General features: G+C 41.2%; 1 protein-coding gene across 1 annotated transcript in view; it reads left to right on the top strand.

Annotated features, from left to right (window-relative positions):
* CDH23 (cadherin related 23) overlaps positions 1–20,766 on the top strand; it is a 1,475,307-nt gene that overhangs the window by 990,453 nt on the left and 464,088 nt on the right. The window contains exon 28 of the mRNA XM_030204991.1: positions 17,928–18,063. Within this exon, the coding sequence (XP_030060851.1) occupies positions 17,928–18,063 (136 nt within the window). The remainder of the gene's footprint in view (positions 1–17,927; positions 18,064–20,766) is intronic.

Consider the following 20,766-nt stretch of genomic DNA (forward strand, 5'->3'; position numbering starts at 1 on the left):
ATCTCTGGCTGGAAGTTATGCACATGGGGGTAGATATTCAAAGGGATTTAACCAGGAAACTGATATTCAGTGGCATTTACCCCCAAATTCTATATAGTGGGACTTAAGTTCCACACGCAAATCCAGTCATATTCTGGATTTGCATATGCAAATTAATTGGCTTAACAAGCCAATCAGCGCTGTTAATTGCCACTTAAGCAATTTTTGACACTAATTGGCTTTAATTAGAATTTACATGCACAACTGTCTAAGCATAGTCTATAAACTGATGCTCATAAATTCTAAGATGTGGCCATGAGAGGAAGGGGGGCATGGCCATGAGAGGAGCATGGGGGGGGGGAGTTGTGGGTGTCCCTAGAATATGCCTGTTTCACGTATAATTTAGGCATCTGCATTTACACCAGGTTTTCATTGATGTAAATGGCCGTGAATAAATGTAGTCACAGAAAAGAGCGTTGGGCGTATTCTATAAATTACACCTAGATTTAGATGTGGTTTATACAATACACCTAGACATATTTTTTTCAATGTCACTTTTTAAGCATGATAAATACAATCTAGCCCTTAATGGATAGCGCCGCTGAAAACTGGCTCTACCCAACAATTTCCTACCAGCTAGGTGTAGGGGTGGTATGGGGGTGGAGTTTGGGCAGTGCTACTTCTTAGCTGGTTAGCAGCGATATAAGTCCACGAACCAGCTAAGTATGTTGATAAAATTAGGACAGCAAAAAGGCTGACCTAATTTTATCCACCAAGTTATTCCCGCTTAACTTCCGGGTTGCTGCACTAACTTGGATATTTAGTACCAGAGGCCGGACATGTCCCAGCATTGAATATCTGGGGTTAACTCGATCTGTGGCTTACAAACCTCTTACCTCCATGAGTTGACTATCTGGTTTTAAGAGTGTAAGTCCATAGAAGGTTGTCTATTTGGAGCCTATTCTATAACTGCATTTAATTTTCAAAAGGGCAATTATAATAAAATGAGGAAAATGGTTAAAAAGAAGCTAAACAGATCAGCTGCAAAGGTTAGGACACTAATGGGTTCATTTTCAAAGCACTTAGACTTACAAAGTTCCATAGGGTACTATGGTACTTTGTAAGTCTAAGTGCTTTGAAAATATTCCTCTAAATCAGGCATGGACGTTATTCAAAAATACCATCTTGGAAGCCCAGACCAGATGCATTCCACATATTTGCAAAGGTGAAAAGAAGAGAAATCAACAGCCAGCATTGTTAAAAGGTGAAGTGAAAGAGGCTGTTACAGCCAAAAAAATGTCCTTCAAAGAATGAAAAAAGGACCCAAATGAAGAAAATAAGAAGCAACATAAACACTGGCAAGTCAGATGCAAAGCATTAATAAAGAAGGCTAAAAGAGAATTTGAACTTGACTCACAGGCTAAAACTCACAGTAACAACTTTTTCAGGTACATGAAGAGCAGAAAGCCTGTGAGGGAATCCGTGGGACTGTTAGATCACGAAGGAGCAAAAGGGAAATTCAGGGAATTCCTTGCTTTGGTCTTTACGGAAGAAAATGTAAGAGATCTGCCTGTACCGGAAATAGTTTTCAAGAGTGATGATGCGGAGGAACTGAAAGAAATCTCGGTGAACGTGGCAGATGTACTAAGCCAACTCGACAAATTAAAGAGTAGTAAATCACCTGGACTGGATGGCATACATCCAAGGGTAATCAAAGAACTCAAGCATGAAATTGCTGATCTGTAGTTTGTAATATGTAAACCGACGTTAAAATCATCCATAGTACCTGAAGATTGGAGGGTGGCCAATGTGACACCGATTTTTTTAAGAAGGGTTCCAGGGGTGATCCAGGAAATTATAGACTGGTAAGCCTGATGTTAGTGCCGGGCAAAATAGTGGAAACTATTATAAAGAATACAATTCTAGAACACATAGACAAACATGGTTTAATGGGACAGACTCAGCATGAGTTCAGCCAAGGGAAGACTTGCCTCACCAATTTGCATCATTTATTTGAAGGCGTGAATAAACATGTGGATAAAGGTGAGCCAGTTGATGTAGTGTATCTAGATTTTCAGAAAGCTTTTAATAAAGTTCCTCATGAGAGACTCCTGAGTAAATTAAAGAGGGTAGAGTTAAATGGTCATTTCTCTCAATGGAGGAGGGTGAATAGTGGACTACCACAGAAATCAGTACTGTGACCGATTCTCTTTAACATGTTTATAAATGATATGGAAATCGGAACGATGAGTGAGGTGATTACATTTGCAGATGACATAAAAGTATTCAAGGTTGTTAAAACATGTGCGGACTGTGAAATATTGCAGGTAGACCTTAGGAAATTGGAAGACTGGGCATCCAAATGGCAGATGAAATTTAATGTGGACAAATGCAAGGTGATGCACATTGGAAATAATAATCTGAATCATAGTTACCTGATGCTAGGGTCCACGTTGGGGGGGTCAGCAACCAAGAAAAAGGTCTAGGTGTCGTTGCAGATAAATGCGCTGAAATCGTCTGCTCAATATGAGGGTCGGTGGCCAAAAAAGCAACCAGGATGCTAGGAATTATTAGGAATAAGACCGAAAATACTATAATGCCTCTGTATCTCTCCATGGTGCGACCTCACCTTGAGTACTGCGTTCAGTTCTGGTTGTCGTATCTCAGAAAAGATATAACGGAATTAGTAAAGGTTCAATGAAGAGCAACCTAAAGGGTATGGAACTCCTCTCATATGAGGAAAGGCTAAAGAGGTTAGGGCTCTTCAGCTTGGAAAAGAGATGGATGAGAGGAGATATGATTAAAGTCTACAAAATCCTGAGTGGTGTAGAATGAGTAGATCATTTTTTTATTCATTCCAAAAGTACAAAGGCTAGGGGACACGCAAGGAAGTTACCTGGAAATACTTTTGAAACAAATAGATGGAAATATTTTCTCACTCAACGAATAGTTAAGCTCTGGAACTCTTTGCCAGAGGATGTAGTAACAGCGGTTAGCATATCTGGGTTTAAAAAAGATTTGGACAAGTTCCTGGAGGAAAAGTCCATAATCTGCTATTGAGACAGCAATGGGGAAGCAACTACATGCCCTGGGATTGGTAGCATGGAATATTGCCAAAATCTGGGTTTCTGCCAGGTACTTGTGACCTGGCTTGGCCACTGTTGGAAACAGGATATTGGGCTAGATGGACCACTGGTCTGACCCAGTACGGCTACTCTTATGCTCTTAAATAAAAGATAGGCACCTACTTTTCTTTATAGAATACTAGTATAACAAGTAAAATACTTGCCTATATTTTGGGTGTGAGCAGTTACACCAACCATAGAGTTGCTTATCTACTGCCTAGATTGTGAAAGAACACACGTAGATTATAACATTTTATAAAATCTATACATGCAAATGTGCACTCTACCCATACTCTGTCCAGACTCTGCCTATGTGAATGCCCACCTGCAAAGTATGTGCTAGAAAATGGTAATGAACAGCATCAATCCCTGCCCTTCCTCCATCAAGTTATAACATTTGTAGCAGTCAAGCAGAACGAATCCCCTATCACCTACCTAAACAGGAGTGGGGGTTTTACCTCCTCCTATAGTACTTGGCTGAATATTAAGTGCTGGTGAAACTAATAGCTCCGGGCATTTATTATGCATTTAGTCACTTCACTGCGTGGTTTCTACTTAGAACTTGTTTTTGAGTGGAAATTGGCCCTTTCCTTGTCAGTGAATGAAGAAAGACTTATCGCCTCCTCTTGCTGCGATTCAGGCACACTTTTGGGGGGTTGAGCCTGGAAGGGTGGATTGGGAATTTGGCCATAACTTTTGTTTAAGAAGGGGATGGCGGAATTGGTGTTAAAATTAATCAGTCAAATTCGGCCACACTAATAGCTGTCCTAAAGATAAATATATCTGATTAACTTTAAATGAATATATTCAGCAGCTCAATTTAATCAGATACATTTATTAAATATCAGCCTCATATATTTACAAAATAATTCCAGTTGTCCTGTTTTTTTCTTGCACCTTGTCTGTCTTTCATCAGAAACATTTTTTCACTTCTCCTTCTGGCATAACCCTTTAGGGTTTCAAGTGTTTTTGAGTAATGCAGAAGACCAGAATTAACGTCATCACAAGTTTCTTCTGTTACTAGAAATAGTTGATGTAGCCCTTTTAATTTGAAGACTAAACAAAAGCATGAGTATGTTGACTTCAGCAGTTTAAGCTGCTGATTGATGCATGCTAATCTAGTTTGTACTGTAATCTATCTTCATATCTAATTTTTTTTCTGCAAAAAAGCTGTTGTCCTAAATATTTATTCCATTTATCCTCAAACTTTTAATATTATGAAGAAACCAAACTGCTATTATCCAAGTGGATTGAATTAGGAGCTAAAAACCAGCCCTGGTTTTCTTGGTGATACCTATTGCAACTGGTAAGGAAGTGAAGATGAAAACGCTCTTAAATATTTAGCCAACTTTGCTGGTAGAAATAATAGAGAAACCTGCTCCTTCAATAATTGTTTACCTAGTAAAGAAAAGAATCCTACCAAGTAAGATCACCCTGATCGCCAGATTTTGAACCATTTGTAACTTTTTCGTTACCAAATTAGTGTAGCCTATGTACACAGTATTACAATAATCCATTTTAGAGAGCAACAATGATTGCACTATAAGTCGAAAAGAGAACAATTCAAAATATCTATGAATGGACCTTAACTTTTTCAGTAACAAAAAAGAGTTTTTTTTATTACCTTATTGACTTGATTAACCATGGTCAATTGACTATCTACCTCTACTCCTAAAATCTGGGAGGAAAGCTCAAATTTAAATTTCATATTTCCAATAGTAAAATTTTCTTTTCCCCTAACATCTTTAAGGGAACCCAGCCATTAAAATTGTATTTTTTCTTGATTAAGATTTTAATTGGAAATTTTTTGCCCAACATTCAATAGTATTAACACATTTTTGAATTCCGCTTAGAATATCAGTATATTCTTTGGGGGCTTGCATTAAATAGTAATATCATCCACGTAAATATAAAAACATACTTTCAGTTTCTGAAGTGCTTTCCCTAATAGCTGTAACAAAACATTAAACAACATTGGCGAGAGGGGTGAACCTTGCACCCCCCCCCCCCCCCCCCCCGCACACCGGAACCCAGACATCTTACATCTTAACTCTGTAATTTCTACCAGTTAAGAAACCCTTAAAACAGTTTAACACTGCGCCAGCTATTCCAAAACTATCTAGCAAAAGTAATAAGATGGTATGGTCTACAAGATCGAAAGCACCCAATAAATCATGACTCTGAATTTTCTGTTCAATTCAATATAAGCCACATCGAACTGAATTTCCAACTCGGATGATTGTGGGGTACAAATACAAATAAAGCAGTAGTCAGGCTTGGAAAGTATTAAGGATTGGACCAATGTACGGAATACTTAACTAGGGGAAAATGGGCTGATTCTTTTTAACTTTTATAGTGAGTTGAAGATAGGGACTATTTTTAAAAATTGGAACTCAAATGTCAAATGTTGATCGATATACAGTGGGGGAAATAAGTATTTGATCCCTTGCTGATTTTGTAAGTTTGCCCACTGACAAAGACATGAGCAGCCCATAATTGAAGGGTAGGTTATTGGTAACAGTGAGAGATAGCACATCACAAATTAAATCCGGAAAATCACATTGTGGAAAGTATATGAATTTATTTGCATTCTGCAGAGGGAAATAAGTATTTGATCCCCCACCAACCAGTAAGAGATCTGGCCCCTACAGACCAGGTAGATGCTCCAAATCAACTCGTTACCTGCATGACAGACAGCTGTCGGCAATGGTCACCTGTATGAAAGACACCTGTCCACAGACTCAGTGAATCAGTCAGACTCTAACCTCTACAAAATGGCCAAGAGCAAGGAGCTGTCTAAGGATGTCAGGGACAAGATCATACACCTGCACAAGGCTGGAATGGGCTACAAAACCATCAGTAAGACGCTGGGCGAGAAGGAGACAACTGTTGGTGCCATAGTAAGAAAATGGAAGAAGTACAAAATGACTGTCAATCGACAAAGATCTGGGGCTCCACGCAAAATCTCACCTCGTGGGGTATCCTTGATCATGAGGAAGGTTAGAAATCAGCCTACAACTACAAGGGGGGAACTTGTCAATGATCTCAAGGCAGCTGGGACCACTGTCACCACGAAAACCATTGGTAACACATTACGACATAACGGATTGCAATCCTGCAGTGCCCGCAAGGTCCCCCTGCTCCGGAAGGCACATGTGACGGCCCGTCTGAAGTTTGCCAGTGAACACCTGGATGATGCCGAGAGTGATTGGGAGAAGGTGCTGTGGTCAGATGAGACAAAAATTGAGCTCTTTGGCATGAACTCAACTCGCCGTGTTTGGAGGAAGAGAAATGCTGCCTATGACCCAAAGAACACCGTCCCCACTGTCAAGCATGGAGGTGGAAATGTTATGTTTTGGGGGTGTTTCTCTGCTAAGGGCACAGGACTACTTCACCGCATCAATGGGAGAATGGATGGGGCCATGTACCGTACAATTCTGAGTGACAACCTCCTTCCCTCCGCCAGGGCCTTAAAAATGGGTCGTGGCTGGGTCTTCCAGCACAACAATGACCCAAAACATACAGCCAAGGCAACAAAGGAGTGGCTCAGGAAGAAGCACATTAGGGTCATGGAGTGGCCTAGCCAGTCACCAGACCTTAATCCCATTGAAAACTTATGGAGGGAGCTGAAGCTGCGAGTTGCCAAGCGACAGCCCAGAACTCTTAATGATTTAGAGATGATCTGCAAAGAGGAGTGGACCAAAATTCCTCCTGACATGTGTGCAAACCTCATCATCAACTACAGAAGACGTCTGACCGCTGTGCTTGCCAACAAGGGTTTTGCCACCAAGTATTAGGTCTTGTTTGCCAGAGGGATTAAATACTTATTTCCCTCTGCAGAATGCAAATAAATTCATATACTTTCCACAATGTGATTTTCCGGATTTAATTTGTGATGTGCTATCTCTCACTGTTACCAATAACCTACCCTTCAATTATGGGCTGCTCATGTCTTTGTCAGTGGGCAAACTTACAAAATCAGCAAGGGATCAAATACTTATTTCCCCCACTGTATACTCCCAGGATTTTCATTGTTATATTTAATGGGTATGTTATATTGTTAATAGTGAAATTACTATAAGGTGTGGGATGTAAATGTTTGGTTAATATAAGGAATTTAGTTTTATCTCTATTACGTTTCAATTTGAAACCAACTGCCCAGGATTCCATTGTTTAGGGCTGATTTAATGGTAGATAAGATCTCTTAAAAGTTATTCACAAAAGGAATATAAATTGTGATGTCATCAGCATACATGAAGATGTTAAAACCATTTGCTTCAAGTATACTACCCAAAGGAGTCATCATGACATTGAACAATATGGGTGAAAGTGGTGAACCGTAAGGAACACCGCAATTGGGTGACCATGGCGAAGATAAGCGACCAGACTGTTTTACTGGATAGCTTCTAGACTTTAAGAAACCATTGAACCAATGTGAGATCTTACAACAGATCCCGAATAGATCTAATAAGTATAATAATATGTTGTGGTTAGTACATAAGTACATAAGTAATGCCATACTGGGAAAAGACCAAGGGTCCATCGAGCCCAGCATCCTGTCCACGACAGCGGCCAATCCAGGCCAAGGGCACCTGGCAAGCTTCCCAAACGTACAAACATTCTATACATGTTATTCCTGGAATTTTGGATTTTTCCAAGTCCATTTAGTAGCGGTTTATGGACTTGTCCTTTAGGAAACCGTCCAACCCCTTTTTAAACTCTGCTAAGCTAACCGCCTTCACCACTTTCTCCGGCAACGAATTCCAGAGTTTAATTACACGTTGGGTGAAGAAAAATTTTCTCCGATTTGTTTTAAATTTACTACACTGTAGTTTCATCGCATGCCCCCTAGTCCTAGTATTTTTGGAAAGCGTGAACAGAAGCTTCACATCCACCTGTTCCACTCCACTCATTATTTTATATACTATGTCAAAAGCACTTGACATATCGAATTGAAGAATTATTATTTTGCTGCCTATATTCAATTCTTTTCTGAAATTTGCCATAAGAGTGGTTAGTATGGTTTCATTATTGTAGGACGGTCTAAATCTCGATTGAGAACTATTTAAAATGGAGAAGGTATGAAGGTACTCCATAAGTTGATGTGCAATTATTCCTTCAGTCACTTTGGGGCTCATTTTAGAAAGAGAAAAACATCTAAAAAGTGGCATAAAGCAGAATTTGGACGTTTTTCTCACAAAAACATCCAAATCGGTATTTTCAAAACCTATTTTTCAGACGTTTTTTATACTATTCTTCTGTAGTGGATCCAAATCTCAAGGAGGCATGTCCGGAGCATGATAAGGGCAAGATCTGGGCATTCCTAAGACTTGGACGTTTTTCAGCCATAATGGAACAAAACAAAAGCGTCCATGATTACTGCTAAGACATTTTGAGCTAGACCTGTTTTTATAACAAATAAGGCACAAAAAGGTGCCCTAAATGACCAGATTACCACTGGAGGGAATCAGGGGTGACCCCCCCAATACCCCCTGACCCCATCCCACCCTCCAAAAATGTTAATAAAAGTATGACTTACCAGCCACAATGACAGCCTCAGATGTTAAAGTCAGGTCTATTAGAGCAGCATGCAGGTCCCTGGAGGTGTAACGGTCGGTGGAGTTTACTATGGAGTGGGAGACTCAGGTCCCTTTCTCCCTCTACCTGTCACACTTGTGGTGGAAACTGTGACCCCTCCCAAAATCACCAAAACCCTGCTATACCCACTTATACAAAGAACAACCATATCTCAAACAACTAATTATTACTTGAATTGGTTATTACTCTATTTACCATTAACTTTCTCTTTGCTTCATATACAATTTCTCATTCATAATAGATTTTCTAAATGTTAAACATCCATAGCTATCCCAGTATGTTTATGATACTGTATTGTAAAATTGGATTCTTACAAAAAATTACTTTCTTATGCATTATTCTTTGTTATGTATCCTATACTGTTTATTGTAAGCCACATTGAACTCAAACTTGTTTGGGATAATGTGGGATATAAATGTCACAAATAAATATAGGTGCCCCCTTCACCCATAAGGGTTATTGTTGTGGTTTACAGTGGGGGGTAGTGGGTTTTGGATGGGTTTTGGAGGGCTCAGGGGACAAGATAAGGGAGCAAAGGTGAGATGTATACCTTGGAGCATTTTTATGAAGTGCATGGTAGTGCTCTCTAGGGTGCCCCAGTGCTCTCCTGGGATGTCTAGGGGACCAGTCTACTAAAAATGCTGGCTCCTCCTACATCCCAATGGCATGAATCTCTACATTTTGCACTTATTAATTTTTTTTTCAAAAATGGACCAAAAAACAAAGGGTCCTTTTTACTAAGGCACACCGAAAAATGGCCTGCGCTAGTGTAGGCGCATGTTTTGGATGCACGCAGGTCCATTTTTCAGCACACCTGCATAAATGGTCTTTTTTTGGCCAAAAAAGGACATGCAGCTAAATAAAATTTGGCGCATATCCATTTTGGGTCTGAATCTTATCGTCACCCATTGACTTAGCAGTAAGGTCTCATGCGTTAACTGGACGGTAATCCTCAGCGCACATACACTGCCGATTACCTCCCGGTTAACGCTGCACGGTAGAAAATAAAATATATTTTCTGACGCGCATATCGGACACGCGTAAAAAATTGAATTACCACCCTGTGCATGCGTCTTAGTAAAAGGGCCCTTAAATGTCCAAAGCACGAAACCTTGTTCAAAACAGTATTTTCGAGAAAAAAGATGACATTTTTCTTTTTGAAAATGACCTTCTTTCCTATTTGGATTTTGGACATTTTGTGCAAAACGTCCAAAAGCGGACTTAGACATATCGAAAATGCCCTTTTTGACAAGCAGAGGAATTGAGGCAACCGATCTATAATTAGAGACCTGACTCTTGCTGATCTGAAGGATTTTTGGAATAGAAGTTAAAATAACGTTGCTTTTGTCTTAAGGGAATAGGCCATGAGATAACATGAAGGAAATATGTGAATTTAAACAATTAATAAATTGTTCAGGAGCTGACTTCAGAAGATAGCTAGGGCAGGTGTCTAGAATGCATTGTGAAGATGCATATTTACTGAGGAAGTGTTTAACTAATTCTGGAGTGGGTAGGGAAAAAGTTGACCGAATTCTATCGGTTGTTATGCCCGCAAGAGAACTGGTGGGAGTCTTGACATATTTTTCTATATTGATATTAGAGTCCTTCATTTCTTTCCTAATTATAATTATTTTCTGTTCAAAGTATTTCGCTAGTTGGTCAGCATTTGGAGTTGATTCATTGGTGATGGTTAATGGTTTTATATCTAGCAGATTGTTCACTAGAGCATAGAGTTTTCTTGTATTTAGTGAGTGGACTCCAATGAATTTTGCTTAGTAAGTAAATTTGTTTTTTTATTTTATATTTGTATTCTTTTAATGAATTCCTCTAATTGTTCCAATTTTCAGTGTTTTGGCTTTGGACCATGTTCTGTGTAGACATGTGCAACATCTTTTCACCTCCCAAATATCTGAAGTGAACCAGGGAGATAAGTTTTTTTTATTGGGTCTAAGTTTTATTTTTTGATTTTTGTATTGGGTCTAAGTTTAATTTTTTTCTGGTGCTATTTTATTTTATCTGGTGCTATCTCATTTAGTGTAACACTACAAATATCATCCCAGATTTGAATAAAGTCTGGTGGTGACTTATGGGAATTAGATGGTTGAAAGACAGGTTGAACCAAAAGTCTATTATGTTGATTTTGCCCCTTAATTTGATGGTGGGTACCTTGATAGCCACTTCAGTGGTGTTAGAATCCTCTTTCCAATTGATTGTGAAAGTAAGTTTACTAGGGTCAGATATGGATTGAGCAACCACTTTGGATTTGAGATAAAGGAATTATCTGGTTTTGGGAATCTTTCAGGCTTATTTTCGAAAGAGAAGGGTGCCCATCTTTCGACACAAATCGGGAGATGGGCATCCTTCTCTCAGGGTCGCCCAAATCGGCATAATCGAAAGCCGGTTTTGGGTGTCCCCAACTGCTTTCCGTTGCGTGGACAACCAAAGTTCCCGGAGGCGGGACTGGGGCATGCCTAACAGATGGGCATCCTCGAGCGATAATGGAAAAAAGAAGGGCTTCCCTGACGAGCACTTGGGTGACTTTACTTGGTCCATTTTTTCTTACGACCAAGCCTCAAAAAGGTGCCCGAACTGACCAGATGACCACTGGAGAGAATTGGGGATGACCTCCCCTGACTCCCCCAGTGGTGACTAACCCCTCCCACCCTGAAAAAAACAACTTTAAAAACTTTTTTTGCCAGCCTCAAATATCATACTCAGGTCCATCGCAGCAGTATGCAGGTCCATGGGGGGGGGGGGGGGGGGAGGTGTGTGTGTGTCAGCGGAGGCATAGCGAAGGCGTGGACGTCTTTCTTTCAAACATTTTGGATGAGCTGAACTTCCCCCCCTACAGGGATGGCCAAATTTCAAGGGAGTGGAGTAGAGTGGAGTGGAGGAGTGGCCTAGTGGTTAGAGCACTGGTTGTGCAATCCAGAGGTGGCTGGTTCAAATCCCACTGCTGCTGCTTGTGATCCAAAATCCAAATAAATAAATAAATAAAGGGGGTGTCAGAGGCATAGAAAAGGCATGGATGTCCTTCTCACAAAAACATCCATATTTTGGACGTCCTCAACTGCCCGTTGCAGGGGCAAAGGGGCCTAACACTTGGACGTCCTTCACCCATACTAAAAAAAAAAAAAAAAAAAAAAGACGTCCCTGACGAGCACTTGGATGTTTTCACCTGGACTTGTGTTTTTTTAAGGTTGTAGACAGCTATTATACACGCAGCTTGTCTGTGTGTATGAAGCCGTCTTTGGCATGCGCAGAGCAGTCACGCATAACGCTTGGCTGCTCCTCCTTAGGAAGGAAATCGTGTGCAAATGAGCGATTTCCTTCATGCATGCCCGTTCCTTTCTGAATCGCGAAGGGATCGGTAAGGGAAGGGCTTTTTCTGTTCAGTTAGTGCAGCAGATAGTCCACTGCAGTGCCCCCTAGGGTGCCCGGTTGGTGTCCTGGCATGTCAGGGGGTCCAGTGCACTACGAATGCTGGCTCCTCCCACGACCAAATGAGTTGGATTTGGTCGTTTTTGAGATGGGCGTCCTCGGTTTCCATTATCGCCGAAAACTGTGGACGACCATCTCTAAGGTCGACCATCTCAACATTTATGCTGACCATCTCTAAGGACTACCTAAATGTTGAGATTTGGGCGTCCCCAACCGTATTATTGAAACAAAAGATGGCCAACCATCTTGTTTCAATAATACGGGTTTCCCCGCCCCTTTGTGGGGACGTCCTGCGAGGACGCCCTCAGGAAAACTTGGACGCCCCGTTCGATTATGCCCCTCCACATGTTAGTAGTAAGTTCAGTTGGGGACCTTTACTGTGAGAAGATGTTCCATTAAGCTGAGTGAATTGCCACACATTGAGAAAATCTGAGAAATATTTGGTATTAGGATCTTGAATTATAGCTAAATGTAGATTAATGTCACCAACCATCAAGACGTTATCAGAATTGACACAAATATTAGAAATAAAGAATTATTTAATTTCTCTTCTGCTGAATCTCATTTTCCTGAAGGATGATAGAGTAAAATGAGGCAGAGTTGTTTAGATAAATATCCATCTTAGATGTGACAGGCTAAGGCTTCAAGGTATGGTGACATTAATTCAGAGACTGGTTTATTTAATAATACCTCTACCTCTTTTTTTATTTTTTATTAAGCTTAGGATATTATATCCTGGGAGATAAATATCATAGATGATGGGGAAATCTTTAGAATGTAGCCTAGTTTCAGTGATTAGGGTGAGACCAAATTGTTCCTCTTCTATCCAATATTTAATGATTTCTGGCTTATTGACGATTGATCTGGCTTTAGTATATCCTATGGGAATTGGTAAATAAGGGCCCTGTTTACTAAGCTGCGTTAGTGTTTTTAGCGTGCCTACACTTAGCACGCGCGCTAACCATGTAGGTGCCTATAGGAGTAGGCATGTACATGGTTAACACGCATACATAGCACGGATTAAAAATGTTAATTCGCCTATAACGCTGCTTAGTAAACAGGGCCCTAAGGTTCTTCAGTGTTCTTCACAGGTGTAATTGACGTTTGTGTGGAGATAGGAGTGGCTACCTTCCATACCGCACTCTGATCTTCAGAAGGGCCCAAGTACACATGAGCAGAGTCAAAATGGAGTGTGGGAAGAGTGCACAGTTACATGCACTAACTTATTCAATACAGTAATTTACATGTGCTATTTTTAGCAATATAGGTGTGAGCATTAATACCAGCTCTATGGCAGGTGTAAGTGGTCGCACCTAAAATATAAGCACATATTTGACCTGATATAATATCATATCTGCTGGTATTGTTGTCCAAAAAATTCTGTCTCCCAGGAGGAAGCTGCCAACTTATTAATTTCCATACTGGATGACATTTGCTGCTCCATATGGCACCCCTTAGATTTTCCTACCTTTCAGTACATAAGTAATGCCACACTGGGAAAAGACCAAGGGTCCATCGAGCCCAGCATCCTGTCCACGACAGCGGCCAATCCAGGCCAAGGGCATGTTATGTTTGACTTTTTGAGCCTTTATAAAATAAGCATAAATAGGTGTCTTTTTGGTCATTTTACATAGATGCTTTATTTTTAGCTTTGTATACCACTTTGATGAATATACAAAGGTGGTATATTAATTGCCAAAATAAACAAATAGAAAATGATCCCCAATAACGGTACATTTATAATACAGCTCCTATACAAAATGTTTTAAAACCAATATGTATTGGTATTCTCTGTAGCAATGCCTATGGTGAAGTGAAATGCTCACACCATAAGGGCATGTAAGAAGCTTAGGTTCCCACACACATTTTTGTGTTTATTATTATAGTATATCAATTTGCATGTTTACTTGACACTGCTTTTAGACTCTGTTATTTAATGATGTATATATGTATGTATTTATTATGATGTTCTATAATCAGGACAGACAAACAGGACAAATAAGGGATATGGGAATTACTAAGGTGGGAATGATAAAACAGACATGGGTACTGTACAAGCGAATAGGGGTTAGAAGTTAAAAGCACCATCAAAAAGGTAGGCTTTTAGCCTAGATTTGAAGATGGCCCAGAGATGGAGTTTGATATACTGACTCAGGAAGTATATTCCAGGCATATGATGCAGCAAGATAAAAGGAATGGAGTCTGAAGTTGGCAGTGAAGAAGAAAGGTACAGATAAGAGAGATTTATCCAATGAATGGAGTTCCAAGGGAGGAGTGTAGGGAGAGATAAGAGTGGAGAGGTACTGAGGAGCTGCAGAGTGAATGCACTTGTAAGTCAATAAGAAGAGTTTGAACTGTATGTGGAAAAAGATAAGGAGCCAATGAAATGACTTGAGGAGAGGGCTAATATGAGCATAGCGACACCTGCGGAATATAAGTCATGCGGCAGAATTTTGAACAGATTGAAGGGGAGAGAGATGGCTTAGTGGGAGACCTGTGAGAAGGAAGTTGCAATAGTCTAAGCAAGAGGTGACAAAAGTGTGGATAAGAGTTTTGGTCGTGTGCTCAGAAAGGAAAGGATGGATTTTGGTGATATTATAGAGAAAGAAATGACAGGTTTTAGCAGTCTGTTGGATATGTGCAGAGAAAGAGAGAGAGGTTACGAGCTGATGAGACAGGGAGGATGAGAGTGTTATCCACAGAGATACAGAGCTGCCAAGGGGTCCCAATTTTTAAGAGGGAGATTTTAGTACATGCCCCCCATCCCCACCCCACTCTACCTTGACTCCACCCACTCTACATGGCTCCGTCCATGCCACACCTCAATCCCACAGCCATTTCAGAAAATATTTTATTTAATAGCCTAATATCCTTTTCAATTAGCTTTCAGAGGCCAAAACCTCCTGCCTCAGGTCAGGTCAGGACAGAATAATGCTGTTATGGTATCCTCTCGTGACATGAGGAAGGAAGTGCTGGTCTCTGAAGGCTAATCAAAAGTGTTTTAAAAATCAGTGAAGGTATCACCTTATTTTCTATTTTGTGTTTTATTTGCATTTATTATCCTTCCTTAACACAGCTACCACATTGCTTTATCCTAAATTAAAAATAAAATTATTTTCTGTACCTTTGTTGTCTGGCCATTTACTTTTTCTAATTGTGTTGGTCCTAGTCTCTTGATTCTGCATTCCTTTGTCTTCTCTTAAGTCTCTTGCCAGGGTTTCCTGTCCACTTGTCATTTTCTCTCCTTTTTCTTTGTTTTCTTCAATTCTGCTCCACTTCTATCCCACTATCAGTTGATGTACCTCTGGAATCTGTCTTGGGACCTCTTCTTTACTCTCCCTTGGTGCTCTGATCTCATCCCATGGTATTCAGTGTCACCTTTATACTGATGAATCCTAGATCTACCTCTCCACATCAGAAATGTCAGCAGGAATCCAGGCCCAAGAATCAGCCTGCCTGTCTGACTTTGCTGCCAGGATGTCTCACTGTCATCTGAAACTAAACCTGACTGAGACAGAGCTTCTTATCTTTCCCCCCTAAACCCACCTCTTCTCTTCCCCCATTCAGAGCTTCTTATCTTTCCCTGTAAACCCTCTTCCCCCACTGTCTATCTCCATACCTGCCAAGTCTCCCGCATTGAGCGGATCATCTCCCGCACTCCCGCCAAAGCAGGAAAGTCTCCCGCTGAATTCTGCCACCACCGCTTCTGTTGAGCAGTGGCAGGAACAAGTGCCACGCTGAGCCGGAGCCGCTGCCGCCGCTTCTTTCCACAGTCGGCATAAGAACAAAAAGAAGCGCGGGGTCGCAGCAGCTGTCAGGCATTCGCTGTCGGCTCTGCTGTCCTCTGCCCCCGCTGACGTCAATTTCCCATTCCAGGGGCAGAGGAACGGCATAGCCGACAGCGCATGCCTGAAGGCTTGTTTTTGTTCTTGTGTCAGCGCTGCTGTAAAGAGGCCCGGAGGGAGAGAACATGGCTGGAAAGGGTAGGGGAGTGAGGACGCTGGAGGAAAGAGAGAGAGTGTAAAAGAGCAGGGGAGAGCCAGAGAGAGATGGGGAGAGAAAGAGGGGACATTGAAAAGAGCAGGGGAGAGCCAGGGACATGGAAAAGAGCAGGGGAGAGCTAGAGAGAAGATGCTGGATGGAAGAGGGGTACAGAGAGAGAGAGAGATGAGTGGAAAGATGGGGAGAGAAAGAGGGGACATGGGCAGGAAAGAGAGAGAGAAGCTGCTGGGGAGAAACCATGGGAGACCCTAACTGTCAGACGAAGAAATGCTGGATGAAAGGAGGGAGAAAGAGGGAGAATGCTGGAAGGAGGGGGCAGAATGAGGGAAGACGCTGGATGGAAGGGCAGGGAGGGAAAGAAGAAAGACACTGGAAGGATGGGGAGAGAGAGGACATGCTGAATGGAAAAGGGTCAAGAGAGAGAACTGTCTAGAAGGAAGGGGAGATAGAGGGAGACAATGGATGGAAGGAGAGGGAGACTGGACAGAAGGATTGGGAGAGGGTAATGGGTGGAAGGATGGAGAGAGAAAAGGGATGACACTGGATGGAAGAGTAGAAGAGAGAGAGGGAAGGTGCTGGATGGAAGGTTAGGGAGAGAAAGAGGAGACGCTGGATGGAAGGATGCAGATAGAGAGGGGGAGACTGGAAAGATGGGGAGAGATAAGAAGAAAAACAGGAAAGAACATAAACTTATACATGTTAAGGATCATTTAATTCATTATGAGGTCCTTTTACTAAGGTGCGCTAATGGATTTAGTGCATGCTAATGATAACACGCCCATTGTATTCCTATGGGCGTCTTATCATTTAGCATGCACTAATCGTTAGCATGCGCTAAATCTGCTAGCGCACCTTAGCAAAAGGACCCCTATGTTTTCTATTTAAGATAGTATGAATTTACATTGTCATATACTTTCATTTTATTTATATATTGGTTTTATTTGTTTTAACAGTATGTTTTGCCCCTGAAGCAGCCCTTGCCAGGCAAAACACAGCTGAGCCAGACATACTTTTTAATTGATTTCTTCATTAATAAAGTCTCCAGTTTTTTATCACCATGTCTGCTCCATCGTCTTTATTTTCACACTATATAAACTTGTGCATCTAGTTATAAATAAATTATAAACAAACTGAGCCAGCAACATCACTAATATCCCCAGACTACTCCTATTTATATCACCTCTCCCTTCCCTCCCTCCCTCTTTACCAGTTGTTAATCACTATCCACATATCTTTACAGTAATCCCCAATTAGTTTCAAAATTTCCCAATTTATTCAATCTTAAAGCAGTCTAATGGTCTGTCTGAACAGATATAACATTCCAAAAAATAGTAGCTAACTGCCTTATGACAGTGAGATGGAAAATTGCCTTTGAGTAGAGAAATCCTATTCTGCCATCTATACATAGGTGGAAGCAAAGATTAAGGCACATTGTGTTAATGGAAAAGTTCACTCTTGTTATTTTTTATAGGGGCTACCTTAAAGGTATTTATTTATTTTTATTTGTTTGTTTGTTACATTTGTATCCCACATTTTCCCACCTTTTTGCAGGCTCAATGTGGCTTACATATAACTGTTAACGGCGTTAGCCGATTCCGGTCTGAACAAATACATGGTATGAATGAATACAAAGTGATATTGTGGTAGAATGAGGTACATGTATGGTAGGTACAGTTGGGGGGAACATAGAGAGGGAAAGGGGGAAGAAGAGTCAGGTAATGTCCATTGTGGTCTTTGGTTTCCAAATGTCTGAATTGGTTTGTAAATTTGTTTGACCTTTAGGTGATTGTCTACATAGAGGATGTTAATGATGAAGTGCCAGTCTTCACACAACAGCAGTACAGTCGCCTGGGACTGCGGGAAACTGCTGGCATCGGGACTTCCGTCACTGTTGTACGAGCGACAGATCGTGACACAGGTAGGAAATCATTAAATGGGATTAGAGGATCTCGCTCCTTATCTTTCATGCACCCTAATACTACTGGTGAGCAGCAGCCACTTTTCTTACTACTACTACTACTACTACTTCCACATCATTTCTATAGCGCTACTAGATGTACATAGCGCTATATACTAAATATGTTAGAGACAGTCCCTTGCCTCCTCCCACCTGTTCCTGCATATCACTCAGGACCCGATGCACAAAGCTTACTGTGCTTACAACATTTGCTTTAGACCGGTTGTAACTGGTCTACAGCAAATGTTGTTTAGCATCTAATGCACAAAGGGGTTCTGCATGGCTTTAACCGTTCACCATAGCAGCTACTGATAATCCAATGGAAATGTATTACGAGCTCATTAGTATTAAAATGAGCATTCCATGCGATGCACAGATGTTTCCGTGCAATGCACAGAAAGGAATGCCTACCTTTAATATGCAACATTTTCTGGCAGGTCTGAAGCTGTCATTGTTACATGAGGGCAACTTCTTGGAGGAGCAGTCTGCTTTCATTTCTTAATAGTATCTGCATTGGAATAGAGAGAGGAGCAAAGCAGCTGATCAGCCAATGTCCAAGAGCAGAGAACAGCTCCTATAGGTTTTCAAACCCTAAACTGGGGAAGCTCTCATGCCCAGATTCCCTGAGGACCAATGTCTTTTTTACCCAGATAAGAGCACTAATCTCTCCAGAGTAATAAATAGATCTTTTCCCCAGGATCCACTCAAATGGTGGTGGAACCGTTAGGCAGCCCAATGAGAAACACAAGCCAACAGCCAATCGGCTGGGGAATGCCCCTATGATGTCAGCCTATGTCAAGAATGACATCAGTGAAAAGGCGGAGTTTAGCCCTGAAGTGGCAGCTGAAGTGGCAGCTAAAGTTAGGATAGCCTTTTTTCTATCCTAAATTTGTCTGCATATTTAACTGGTTAGTGGAGTGAATATATTACTAACCATTTCCTTGCCAGCTATACCCAAGCTCCTCACCCAGATCGCTCTTGCACTAACTGGTGGTAAGAGGCATTATTCAGAGCCCCTTTAACTGCTGCTGAATATTGCAGGATGGCCAGCTCAGTGGGGTTTATCCAGGCAGAAGCCTATCCTGCCCAGTTAAATCCTTTTCAATATCGGGCTCATAAATGATCATTTTTTTGGCAGGGTTAATTTTTTGGCTTCCCTCATCCTACCCAAACTTGGCCCTCCTTTTTATTTTTTTACAGAGTTTTGGGCTGTTTGGCGATTTAAGTGTCCTAGTGCTATCCTTGTACTACCTCATTCTGTATAACATAAGAATAGCCAGACTAGGTCAGACCAGTAGTCTGTCTAGCCCAGTATCCTGTTTCCAACAGTGGCCAATACAGGTCACAAGCACCTGACAGAAACCCAAATAATAGCAACATTCCATGCTACCAATTCCAGGGCCAGCAGCAGCTTCCCCATGTCTGTCTCATAGTAGAGTATGGACTTTTCCTCATAAGAACATAAGTATAAATGTTGCCATACTGGGACAGACCAAAGGTCCATGAAGCTCAGTATCTTGTTTTCAGCAGTGGCCAATCCAGGTCACAAGTACCTGGCAAGATCCCAAAAGAGAAACAGATTTTCTGCTGCTTATCTTAGAAATAAGCAGTGGATTTTCCCAAGGCCATCTTAAATGATCCAAATTTTTTTTAAACCCTGCTAAGCTAACTGCTTTTACTACATTCTCTGGCAAAGAATTCCAGAGCTTAATTACACATTGAGTGAAGAAATATTTTCTATGGTTTGCTTCCTCCAGGAACTTGTTCCAACTCCTGGTGTAAGTTACAGAATACTAGCAGATACATTCAAGACTGTTCTGGTCTTCCCCCTGTGCTTCTCCCTGTGCAATACCCCTTTGCGTTTAGGTGCTAAGCTAGTTGCAAGCTAAAATTATGGAATACCCCTTAGCACCTAAATGTAAGGGGATATTGCATAGGGGGAAGCACATAGATGGAGCACAGGCAGCTCCCATATGGGTAACTTACAGAGTACTTTAAATTACATGCTAAAGTGCACACACATTTACCTCTGCTATTGACATTGTGTAAGTAGGCATGCCTAAATGTTGGCACATAAATGCTGACTTACACTAGTATTCTATAATGGTATCTGGGCCCCCAGATGCCATTACAGAATTAGCTCATAGCAACTGTGACTTGATGCCTAACATTTGGCAACTTTTGTAGAATTATCCCCATTTCTTTTATAATATACAAATAAGCCAAATGAGCATTTGCAGGCTGCGTTATCTTTTTTTGACTATTGGTCCGCTCTTCTTTCAAATTTGAACTTATCTTCCTATGCTTGGCAATTATAATCAGTGGTGTGCTGGAGCCGGCTCGCATTGGCTTGCAAAAGCCGTTTATTACGTTTTTCAAGAATTTGCGGAGCCAATTGTTAAAGTAGGCATGCCGTAACTTCTTTAACAACCAGCTTCCAAATTTTGAGCTCGGGCCCCCTTCTGAACACCCTTTTACTTTGCTGGCAGGATGCCAAGCCCTGTCAGCCAAATAAATAGACTGCCATCAATAAATAGACTGCCATCACTCCCTGCTGCTTGTTTCTTGCTTTGAGCAGCATGCTGGGACTTCTCGTGTATCCTCTGAGCATGTGTGAGAAGTTCCGGCATGCTGAATAATAATGAATAATAGCATACTTATTCA

The sequence above is a fragment of the Microcaecilia unicolor genome, chromosome 5 (genome assembly GCF_901765095.1).
Source record: "Microcaecilia unicolor chromosome 5, aMicUni1.1, whole genome shotgun sequence".
In the NCBI taxonomy this organism is placed as follows: Eukaryota; Metazoa; Chordata; class Amphibia; order Gymnophiona; family Siphonopidae; genus Microcaecilia; species Microcaecilia unicolor.